General features: G+C 35.3%; 1 protein-coding gene across 6 annotated transcripts in view; it reads right to left on the bottom strand.

Annotated features, from left to right (window-relative positions):
• NOVA1 (NOVA alternative splicing regulator 1) overlaps window positions 1-12,921 on the bottom strand; it is a 153,175-nt gene extending 140,254 nt beyond the window's left edge. The window contains exons 1-3 of one of the 6 annotated variants that reach the window (XM_040476841.1): window positions 10,089-10,201; window positions 4,929-5,043; window positions 2,955-3,034 (exon numbers count right to left, since the gene is read on the bottom strand). Coding sequence is in view for 4 of the 6 variants with exons in the window: in XM_040476837.1 (XP_040332771.1) it covers window positions 10,089-10,232; window positions 11,975-12,110 (280 nt within the window). In the remaining 2 variants the exon portion in view is untranslated. Of the gene's footprint in view, window positions 1-2,954; window positions 3,035-4,928; window positions 5,044-10,088; window positions 10,233-11,263; window positions 11,364-11,974 lie in introns of those variants that run through there. The other 5 variants (XM_040476837.1, XM_040476836.1, XM_040476839.1 and 2 more) reach the window with 5 other exon arrangements.
• Between the last annotated feature and the right edge of the window lie 59 nt (window positions 12,922-12,980).

Genomic DNA, 12,980 nt, shown 5'->3' on the forward strand with positions numbered 1-12,980 from the left:
AAGCTCATGTTGGTTAAGTCAGAATATTTTTATTAATTATCTACATTTTGGAAATGGCTTTTAAGTACTCCATAATACTGGCTTTACAGTTTCCTTCACAAAGGACAACATGCTAAATACAAAGCAAAACTCCCTTCTCTCACTCTACTCTTCTTTTTTAATACATGGCCCATACTTGTGTTAACACTTCTATGGCCATTTGTTTGTTTAAATTTTTGAACTCATTTGTTCACTTATCTGAAATACGGGTTTTACATATACACACCACCCCCCATTCAAGGTAAACTGGATATATAATGAAAATTTAAAGATAAACTGCCCACTATCCATTGTACTCACACTTCACAGAAGAAGCCTCAAATCAGTCATTTATTCATTCATACATACATTCTTTTAAATTTGAACTGCCACCTATGTTTACAGCACTGAGCTGTAAACTGAACATACAGCAACAGGCATGAAGGACAACATTAATTCCTTCATACCAATGAAGCTTAATTCAATTATTTAAATGACATACGTAAAGGCTATCACAAAAGATTTTTCATTTTGGTTTAAAGCTGTGAAGAAAAAAAATTCTTCAAAAATCACACTGAGTACTTTTATATTTATGTTAGAAAGTAGTCCATAAGCTTACAACGCAAACATCATCAGAACTCAGAGAAGCAAACCAATGTAATGAAAAAGACAAAAAAGAGAAAATAGTGATGTTTTAAAATTAAAAATTAGTGTATAATACATTTTCACCTTTACTTAAAATGCCTTACAACTAGCCTGTTGCTTATTTTTTAACCATAATATTTTTTTCTTTTTAAACCAACTGTTATGAATACCCAGCCAAATATATAATACTTAAGAAAATTTTTATGAAAGACATAAAAATATAGAAAATACGTATATCCTTGAAAACAGATTTTGAATTAGAAAGTCTACACATTTTTTTTTAAATCAAGGTCAATACTCTGTTAAACCAAAAACAAAAAATTTAGCTAAGGAACACTGGAAGCAAGCAAAAGAAAGAAGGGAAAGCAGGGTTGCCTAGGTGGCTCAGTTGGGTAAGCGTCCTACCTCTTGATTTTGGCTCAGGTCATGATCTCATGGTTCATGTGATCGTGCCCTGTGTCGGGCTCTGCTCTGACAGCATAGAGCCTGCTTGGGATTCTCTGTCCCTCTTTCTCTGTCTCTCTGTCTCTCTCTCTCTCTCTCTGCCCCACCCTCCACTCCCACTTTCTCTTAAGATAAACATTAAAAAAAAGAAAGAAAAAGAAGGCAAACATTGCAAATGAAGAAAAGTAACAAAGTGTGGAAATCAAATCACCCTGGAAATATTGACATCTTCAAACTACAATTACGGAAAAAGAGACTAGGCTATATTCCAAGTAATATAACCTATCATAACTTTTTTTTTTTTTTATTTTGTGTAGTGATAAAAAAAACCAGCTTTTTTTGACCCTTCAGTATAGCAAATCAAACAAAAAACCCGTTCCAAAATAAACCACCCGCCCTCCCCCCTTTTTAAAAAAAGGGGGGGGGGGAGGCACATTCATTTTAAAACTAGGAGAGAGAAAAATTAAAGAATTATTTCCTCAGAGAGTCATATCCAAAAAGGAAGGGAAAAAAGAGTGGAGCAAAACAGGAAGAGAAAGAAGTACCTACTAAAATTTGTACCACAAATTCAGAAAACATACTTAAAAGCTAAAGGATGATTATTGACATGCACCACTTATTATCTTGGTATCCTTGTTTGCTCAATGGTTAAATAGAGATTCTGGAAGAGATGAGATCTAAGATCCATTCCTTTCATCTGGTTCCACAATTCCATGATTTTTTCAGTCTCTTAAAATGGAAAGCCTCTCTGCTATTTCTAAGGGTCCTCAGTAAGTCTTTTGACAGAGATGCCATATAACAGAAAAAATTTAACACAAAACTTAAGAAAACAAGAACAATTAAAGCGCAACATTTTAGGAAAAAGTAAAACATATCCATAACCCTTTAACAAAGAAAAAATGCTTTGTAATAACTCTAAGTCGTGATGACCAAGGAGCTGCCTACACCTGGGCTCATAGGAAGCATCTGATAAATACACATAATAAACAAGAGAAAAGCTTCTAGACAGATTTCACACCAGGTTTTATTAAAAAGTACTTCCGTGACTTAAAAAAAACATAAATTAATCTTAGAAAAATTAAAATGCAGTTATACAAAGAATAATTAAGACTAAAAATGTGAATGATAAGCTCAATAGCCTCCAATACTAACTAACTCCTTTAGAAACAAGTTATTTCACGAATGAATGTAATCAGATGGAAAAGTTACAGTTCTTCTAAAATATTTAGTAACATAAAACAAAAATACATACCACATTCCTTTACTATATTCAGTGTTAATGAAATGCTCTGCCAATTCCTTCCTTTCTGCCCTTCCAATTCTTCCCCCCCCAATTACTAGATCTTATAAAAAGTCACTGAATCTAATTCCTAGAGAAGCAGATTATTAACAATATAAATGAAAACTTTCTTCTTTAAGATAAAAATGATTTTTAAAAATTGAATCAACTGAGAGTCAGCATATATTATATCCTAAAGGGAATGCAGGATTTGAAGTCTTATTTAATTAATAAGTACATTATGTGAAAATTTATCCTGCAAAACAATTATAGAGCCTTCAGTGTAAAACTGTTCTCAAAAACCTTTGAAAGAGAAAAGTTATTTCTCAAAACTTCAAAAAGTATGTTTAGTTTCATGAGGAAAGTAAAAACACTACAGTCTAAAATTTAAAAATTACTGAGTTCAGAATAAAATTAATTGCAAATTACAAACATACTGAACATCAGTAGAACATAGACCAGGTCTTGAAATAAAAAATATATATATTAATTTTAAATATCAATTATTAAATAAAATTAGTTTAGGAATGGTAAAAAATGGTTTATTTTCTATGCCAAATAATCTTACCTGAATCATTTTGCTGTTAAAAAACTCAAGATACTGATTTCATTTTTCATCTGGTCCTGTCAACGATGCTATGACAGGCCCTGCAGGAAGCAGCAAAAGATCAATGATGGAACGTAGATATTATATGTTTTCATGACCAAGTTTTGTTATGGGAAAGGATATCCATATAGTAGTTTGAAACTCAGGGAATACGGAAAACATCTCAAAAGCTCATCAGTGTATATAATATTCTTTCATTTTTACTTTGTAGTCTTAAATGTTTATTTTTATTCAGTTTTCTTTATCAAAAATTTAAAGGGCCACCTGGGTGGCTCAGTCAGTTAAGCATCCGACTTTGGCTCAGGTCATGATCTCAGGGTTTGTGAGTTCGAGCACCACATCAGGCTCCACGCTGGCAGTGCAGAGCCTGCTTGGGATTCTCTCTCTCTTCCTGTCTCTCTGCCTGTTCCCTGTGTGCACTCTTTCTCCCTCTCAAAAACAAATAAATTAAAAAAAAAAAAAAAAAACTTGAGTCGGTCAGTATAAAATTATACACATACATAAATATCCATAAAAACCAAATTCTAAAAAAAATTAAAAATGATGGTGCAGTATATATGTGGAATTTTAAAGAATCATTTCTATATTGATAAGAATTGGAAAGAAAACAAAGATCCAAGGTCTCAAAAATGGAAAGTCTTGACTGAAAAATAACATACGCTTAAAAGTACGGGAATGATTATATTAACTTCTAGTGATGATTATTTTAATCTTATTTCCCATGATTACTATAACTACCAATAAACTACTACTATACATAATTCAATTAAAATAAACTTTAAAAATTTTCTTATAAGCAGTAACTTCAGAATCCAATAGTTACTGGCAATACTGGTAAAAATTCCTTCAATAAAAGCATAGAAGTTACAAACAACTCTGTGCAAACTCCAAAACTTAATTCCTCTTTGGTAATTGACAGGTTATATTCAACGAAGACCAAAAAATTCAAATCAGTAAAAATGAGAGAAAAATCAAAACTATAAAACTCCTTCACAAGATTCCAAATATATTTTTTAATTCAGAATTATTTTAAAGTAATATAGCACTTGCCGTATTTAACTTAAAGGCGTTTTTACCTTGCAAGTTATTTTCCATTCAAGGGCCAATTAATAAACAGCACTGTGATTAGACACCTACAACAAGTGGGAACACTATTAGAAAACGTAAGAAACTTCTATATATGTCATGGAAGCATATTGTAAGCCAGTATTTCAAACAGATTAAGAAATTTCAAACAATAGAAATAAATGACAGATTAAATTTTTTTGAGTTTTTATGCTATACCTGTCTTGTTTGTTGAAACACTTCAAAGCACTCAGCAAAGCTTGCTTGCCAAAGCCTCTAACACGCTAAAATGATATAACTTAATTTTACATGGGTTATGTTTGAAAATAAACAAATGTTAAGCTACGATAATGATAATTTAAAAATTACAATGTACTTCCACTTGTTTTCTGCTCGTTCATGATTTGAAAACGTACTTGTGGAATATGTAAAGTTAAATACTTCTGACTTAAGATTATTTTCTATTTCTATACAACATCTTTTTACATGTGTGGATTCTATCAGATTCATAGAAATCATTTTAGTTTCAAATATTTCCATATAAAAAAATGGAAAAGCCTATGCCATATCTTTTTAAGAACGAGATGAAGAAAATGGAAATTTCACCAACTCAAACACCAGGAAGTATCTGAAAAATACTGCTTCGTTTCTTGCATGTTGTGTTTTATACCATGACACTTCAGTCTCTGAGGGTCAGGTTAATTAAGCCCCATAGCAGCTGCAGTGCAATGTGAGACACGCGCTGCTGCGGTTCCCACCAGTCCAGTCCAATTACCTGTAGTATTCCAGCACTGGACAAGTGACAACCAACCTCTTCTCTCTAGTCACTTGCTCCCACTGGTCTACTGATAAATGTTAGAACAAACTAACCTCTTTTTGGAAAAGACTGCAAGCTGAATGCACCTGCTGCAGGCTGCAATGATGAGTCCCAGAGAGATGTTTGTCAGTCAGATCTCTGCAGATGTTGTTTAACTTTATGCTAGAGCTGTATCCAAAGATGGAAATGAGATGGCAATCAAGCACAAATCTCCCACCCTTGTCCCCCCAATTTTATTTTGAAAAGCTGCACTTGCTCATAAAAGTGCTTTAAAACAACTCCGCTAAACTGAAAACAACTAAGACTAAACTCTATGGTAAAAAACAGTTTTATTAGGTACTGAATTTTAGGTAACAAGTGGCATAATTATGTTCAATAAATGTTATCTGTGTTATTTAGAAGCTTAAAAATTAATTTGCTTAAGCCAGAGCAAAACAAAACAAAATAGCTATAAAATAGACAAGTTTTTGATGGGTGTTTATTGCTCAGATTTTTAGTGATACCACATACTCCTTAGAGTTCCCAAGACACAGATTGTTTTTCCTCTTATATATTATACAAAACACCTTCCATACATAAATATTGAACTATTTCACTGGTTATATTCACTATGTTTAAACTCTTCTTGAAAGCTTTGGGGGGTGATATTTGCAAGGCAATATTGTTAGACATATTGAATTTCCTTACAACGTCACAAATTTAAATGAGCTATTTTTCCAAAATCCAGAAGGCTTCAAATAGCTAATATCAAAGTGACATTATACAATATAATTCATGAAAACGTCAATACTTTAAATGATGTTCCACAACTTACTAAATCAATGATAGAAGATATAACATCAGAATGAAAAAAAAATCAAATAAATAGAATACCTAAGACTTTTAGTGCTAATTCAATTTTTCTAAAAATCTTATGCTATAAAACATTTGTTTACAGGAGTTAAGTATCAAAACTATATCTTCAGACTCTACAATTTTAACATAGATTGTGCTATGCCAGTAACACTCCTTCATATGTTGAGATTTCCTGTTTCTTAAAATGAGAAAATATTAAAAATACAGCAAATTTCAGAGAGATACTAACGTCTAACTGAAAGATTATGGTTCCTCCTTCAACTAAGGGTATAGAGAGACAAAACATAACAACAGGTAATATGATAAATATAAATATTACAAATTGAAGATTTAAAGAAAAGCACATTACATGCCAGCAACTCTTTGATCATACTAAAATCAAAGGGATAGCACAGTGTAATCATAACCATCATATTAAACTCAACAATACTAGAAATTACACTACTTTTATTTTTCCTTGTTACAATTTTATGTATCTACTAATTTTTCCTTAAAATACATACCAATAAATTTCTAAAATGCTTTGCATCTAAGATTAAAGAAAAGTGTTTGGACTGCAACTTTTAAAAGCTGGACAAAAGTATTCCCATTGTACTACCAACACCATAATTCTCTTCTTTCAATAATGTAAACAAAAGAAGTGATCTATTCTAAAACTTTATTAACTCATCCTATTTCCAAAAAAATGATCATTCTTATGTTATACAGTCTCGATCCTAAAGGTTAAATTGGCCACTGAATTTTCCCCATGTCAAAATTAAGGCAGTGTTGAGTACTTCCTTCACTAAAAGAAAAATGCACTTACATTCTTTTTCAAGACTTTTAAAAATTTAACACATAACTGGCTTGTGATTAACAAAAAAAAAATCACCCAAGTTGTGCAATGCTAAGATTACGATACAATAAATCTAGGGATATAAGTTCAAATTTTAACTTAAGGACCATAAAAGGAAATACTTTACATCAAATGTGATCCAGTTTTATAGCCATAAATACGAAGAAAGTGTAAGATACACACTAATATATGCTGCGATTACAGTGAAGTATTTCTGTTTGGTGGATATAATGAAGATCTCTAGTGTCATACAATGGAATAACAATAGGTGCATTATGAAATGTTCTAAAATTTAAGGCACACATGAAAAAATATATTTTATAAATCCTTTACTATTCCCAACCAATAATGTATTCCATAAGTTTTTTGGATTATCTACCTGAACCATGCATTATTTTAACATATAAAATCAATCTATTTATTAACAAAACTAAACACATCTTCAGATGCCAAATAAAAGAATAAAAGAACACTATCGCCATTCTGAAAATGCATACAGTAATATATTCCCCAAAAATGAGAAAGCTGCTTTTTACTACAAGGCAACAACTTTAGTTAACCTAATTATAGAAAAGATATGTAAATAAATAGGCTGCTTTAATCAAGTAAGAAAAAAAGATATATTCATAAACCACAGATAATAACTAGTATCCTGTAAGATTTAGATTTCTAAAAAGATGAATTACACAGCAAAAGTATATCTACTCATACATCTTTTTTGATTACAGTAATTTAAAAAATTCATTTCACAATCCTCAATCTCCCCAAATTATTTTATTTACTATGCCATGCTGAAATACACAATATAATATACAGTTCCACAAATTCTAAATCACACCAATTAATGCACAAAAAATGTTTTGATTTCAACCATAAATATTAAAAATTACTCAGAAAGGCGAGGTTGTTTAAGATATTTTAAAGATACAAGCTAAGCAAAACACAAAAAACAAAAAACTTCACAAATATGATAAATATGAGTATATTATATTGGCTATAGTAAAAACAATGGACATACATTTGAGTTGAAATTTGTTAAAATATCCCCAAAGTGTGTCTGTATACTGGCTTATACATCCTAAAGAAAGTCTGTGTTAAATACATCAGTATTTTAACTAAACCTTCCGAACACAATTACATTCTGTTTGAAACTTAGGTAATTTGAGAAAATCCATTAGGTTATACAACTAAAGTATACTTTTCCCCAAATACACTGTCTTACCAAACAAGAAATAGAAAGATTCTTGATGAAATAAACATCAGGCATGTTCACTCTAATAGAGGAGTCATAAATACATATATGAAACACAAAAATGGGCTTCCAAATTACTGCATAATCCTGTAAGAACTCGGCGATAAGAAATCACAGTTTTATAATTTTGTTCATCTGAGATGAGCAGGTAATATATCTGAGTACGAGAAGTTGAAAGTAGCTCAGAGGCTGTTATGTTGAAGAATACCAGGACCTTAGATAATTCCACAGGCTTGTGGTCAAGTGTGAACAGAAAGACTATTAAAATTGAAGTCTGTCAGAAGAAGAGAGATGTATCTGTCTGAACAGGGAATAATCCAGTAATACCATATTTAAATTAAAGTGTTCAGTATTAATACAACTTCTTATTAATTACAAGGCTTTACTTTATCCTTAAAATTAATTCCATAGCGTGTGCTTGGTTTCCACCTGTTACAGGCAGAGTATAAGCCTTCTTTTATCCAGACATTTCAAATCACATTTGATCAGGTTACGTCACTACACACACAAAATTTTGTTCAACGCATTCCAGTTTTCCATTTTTTCCAACGGATATTCTTGTTCTATATGAATAACGTGCTTCAGAACTATAAATAAAATAAGCAATTTCAATGTAATAAGAAAAAAATGTATAACTAAGTGGACTAAAAACAAAAGATCTAATTCTCGGTGCACCCTTTCAAACCCACTGAAAATAAACTATATTCAAATGAAAAGGCATTTAATTTACTATTTGGAATATCCTTGATAAACACCAATTTTCTGTAACATCCCTGCACATCTGATACCACCTCATGTATAATGCAAAAAAGCTATTTCATTTTCATCTATTGACAGTGAATTTAATTTACCATTGCAGCTCTTTTCCTAGAACTATCACGTTATTAATTCTGCAATCAAGCTCTTTTGAATGCTTTTATTTGTACTAAGGTTTTCACAATTCCACATTGATTTTTTTCATCATAATATACCTTTCAAACATATGAATGTGAATATGTTAGTAAACTTTCTTAATGCATAAGGAAAGTTTCAGAGACAAGGAAAGCCATCTACAAAACTACACTCACAGGAACAAACTTTCGAAGGACAGCATATCTAAGACATTACATTTTAGCTTAATGTTTGTAGTGTTTACCAAATATACTACATTTAGTTTATACATCTAAGTGATATTTTCAACCATTCTAAAACCTTCTTATCTAGCATAATGGTCCATTTTCTCCCACCAATCAATTGGCTATGAAAAAGAAATCCTCTACTAAAGAATTCTACTGAAATTAGATCATTGAAAGCAAATGAGCTTTGTTTTTCTATGGGGGGGGAGGGAAGAAGCAGTATCAGTCCCCTCAGCACTGAATAAATACTTTTTTATGGCCATGAAGACAAAATAACCAAAAAAAATGGCAGAAGCTACACCTGAGTAAAAGCAAATCAGTTAATGTTTTATCTAAGAGATATACTATTCAATTATGCAGATTATCCAATTATATTTAAAATCCATATAATGAGTAGCAAAATGATAAAAAGAAAAAGATAAAATACAGAGAACTGTATAACACTTGAAATAAAAAACACACACTGAAAAGTACAAAAAAAATTATGCCACCTAGGAAACTTGCCATTTTCCAGTAGGTTATAGTACCACACAACTGTTACCAGATTTTAATCCAATACAGCTCTTCATAACACAAATTTTGAAGTATTACTTTACTTCTTACATAATAATATATTTCCTTGTCACAATTACACTAAAAACGCAGTATTTTAAAAATCTGAAGAGGCAGCACTTGTCCTCTTTACTTCACTCCAGGGCCAACAAACAAAGCAGTGAAGCAGAAAGAGGTACATAATGGATTTAGAAGTAAATGGTCCATTCTTTAAGAAGCCTTCCTACCCCCTCTTCTGAATTCACTCTAGACTAATTGTCATTACAATGATGTCTGAAAACTTCAAAAGAACCCTATTTCCTGATGCCAGCTGTCCATGTTTCTATCTTTAAATTTTAGAGTTTTTTCCTAATTAGAAAGAAGTATTTAGACATACCCAAAAGATGTTATCTCGTAATTGTTCTAAATCACAGACACAGTATATCGATTATAGAAACAAAACATAATCAAGAGTGGAAATATTCTTTAAAATTTTCCACAAATACAATATATAAATAAAGTCTATACTATTAAGAATTTCCTTCAATACAACATACAACACACGTAGATCTTCTCTTTATTTCCTTGGGGATTTATCAAACAATCTCTTCACCATTGCACCTACCTGGGTAAAAATCTTTGGACTTAGACAGCTTGATGGTGGCTCCAGTTTCTTTTTGCAACTGAACAATTGTCTGTCCTCCCTTCCCAATTATAGATCCAGCAGCATAACTAGGTATGAGAACCTTTAGAAAATACTGGCCGTCTTCTGAAAAATGCAAAGAAATATATTTGGTTAACATGATAATTTTAAACTCTCTATCCCCTCTCCACCCTCAAGAGGGAAAAACAGCAATTAAAACATTGGGCATATAGCTGCAGGAAATATGGGGGTAATTTTTTTTTTTTTAAAGAACAAAAGTAAGCCAATTACACTGAAAAATAAATAGGTACAAACTGTTTCTCATTTTGTAGGATTTATACTTTTAAACTTGGAATTAAAATCTAAACATGTTTTATTATTTTGCAGCACTGTAGAAACTGATGACTAAATTCCAGTTGTTATTCCAAACATGGAAGTCTTCCAATTCTATCTGTGGTTACTATGGTAAAATGAAATGAACTGACCCTTTAACAAAACTTCAGAGATTTATATGATGACAAACCTTCACTTACCATATTGCAATACAAATAAGTAAAAGGACTGTAAATAGTGATGAGCTATATTGGTTTGACATTAGCAAACACCTAAGGACTACAATCAGCCATTGCCTATATCTTACTTAAAGTATGCAAAACAAACATTTCTCCTACCAAATAGTCCACCCAAACTGTAGGGTGTATTCCAAGTCTGCAATAACTGCCAGGAAATAACTCAAAGTGATGTGAACTGGCAAATCTAACTAATCCTGGTGTATTTCTTTAGCACTTCTTAGTCTACCATGATCTCGTTTAAGCTCATTAATTAAAGGACCTTAAGAAGAATTCTGCCAATACTAAAAAGCTTAGGAGTCATTTATATCAAATACACTTAAAAGTGACCAAACAGATTATGTTACTTCTACAAAATAGCCACAGCTTTAAAAACAGAGGAAGTGGATGAACCAAGAAAGAGTGAAATGAAATGTAGAAAATATAAAGCCAACTCCATAAACTTTAATTTCTGACAAACTGATCAAGTCTTAAATCCGAAACACCCCAGTAAATCCAGCTTATGTGAATAAACGTTCTAAATTTTGCGGGTGTGCCATTCGCAAGACCCCCATCCGTCTCTAATGTACATGCTGTAGATAAATTCACCTCTGCCTCGATGCATTGGGTGCATTGTTAAGATGACTCCAGTGCAAATGAAGAAGCGATACCGGTCCCGTTATAACTCATCTTCCCAGGAAGCGCAGGATGTTAAACTAACAAGTCACAGTACCAGACACCCCCACCCTCGTATGCACACCTCTGAAGACAAATCAATGAGATATTTGCAACGACAGTGTAAGTGCGGTAAGAGCATGCACTCATCAAGATTTTGCATACTACTTGTGGCCCAAAGCAAGGGGATGGAGAGGGAAAAACTCTCCGATGCCCCAATCATTTGCTATCCGCTACCCAAGTGCCATTTATTTATTTATTTTATCAGACTGTTAAATGCAGCGCGCATCTTCGAGCGGCCATCACCTCACTCGGGGGTCATCCTCCTCCTCTTTAACGGACCCCCTTGCCCAGGTCTAGGATATTTAAATGGTCAGTCTTTAGACCGATTAAATGGAAAGATAGGTCTATTCCGAAAAACCGGTCGCCATTTTGATGAATGATAAACAGAGAAATGGAAATGTGTCCGGGACGGCGAGGTGCGGGGCAGGTGCAGGGGAGGGGGCGCGGGGCAGGGGCGCGGGAGCCGCCGGGTTCGGGCTGGAGGTGTCCGGGCCGCGGGAGGGAGGGAGGCCGGCAGGAGGGAGGGAGGCAGGGGCGGGCGGCGGGGGATGGGGCCAGCGGGGAGGTGGAAGCGATACCCACCGCCCGTATTGGTCCTCTTGGTGCTGCCGGCTTCAGGGGGGGCTTCCAGCGGCCTTTTCCGCGAGTCCGGCGGGTCCAGGTCTATGGGAACCCCAGTGTGGGTCCCGTTCTGCTGGATGGGAGCTGCCGCCATCATGTTTGCAGTTCCTGCCGCTGCTACGGGGAGAAGGTTCTCCCTTTTGTTTTGGCTTTTTTTCTTTTTTTTTGCGTTTGGGGTTTCTTAAGGTTTTTTTTTTTTTTTTTTTAATCGGATCAATAGAAATCTCTTTAGGAAAAAAAGCAATGTTGCTGGTTTGTTCTCACTGGGGAGGGGGCAGGGCTGAGGAGCAGCTGCAGTGCAGTGTCAGAAAGGAGACAGGGGAATGGAGGGGGTGTGAGAGACGGAGGGTGAAAGAAGGAGAAGAAAGGAGAGAGGGGGAGAGAGTGAAGGGAGAGGGGCGAGTGAATGAGCGGGAGGAGGGGAGCGGGGAGGACGGGCAGAGGGAGTGGGAGAGCGCGAGGGCTGGCGGGGCGCGGGGAGAAGCCGAGGAGGAGGGGAGAGTGAGGGAAAGAGTGAATGAGCAGGAGGAGGGGAAGGAGGTGGATGCGGAGAGGAGCGAGCGGCGGAGGAGGGCAGGAGCCGGGAAGGAGCGCGGCGGTCCCCGCGCCGCGCTAGCGCTGCGCTCGCTCCCGCTGCTGGTGCTGCCGCCGCCGCCGCTGCCGGAGCGGTTCTGCCGTTGCCTGGGCTGCTCGGCGATGCTGCTGCTGCCGCCCGGTCTCGCTCATTATTTCTCCCGCTTGTAGGGGGGGCTGGCGGGGAGGGAGGGGGATGGCTGCGAGGGGAGGGTAGAGAGGGGTTGAGTTCGTAGACTCCCACACACTTCGCGCTCCGGTCCCTGCCTCTCAGCAGCGCCGCCGCCGCTGCCGCCTCCCAGCGCTGATGCCTCAGCCTGCGGGGGCGGAGGGGGCCCCGCCGGAGGCGGGGGCTGGGGGGGAGGGGGGGGGGAGGCTGTGTGTATGCGCGTGC

This window comes from Herpailurus yagouaroundi, unplaced genomic scaffold, assembly GCF_014898765.1.
Source record: "Herpailurus yagouaroundi ecotype Mexico unplaced genomic scaffold, PumYag 141, whole genome shotgun sequence".
NCBI lineage: Eukaryota > Metazoa > Chordata > Mammalia > Carnivora > Felidae > Herpailurus > Herpailurus yagouaroundi.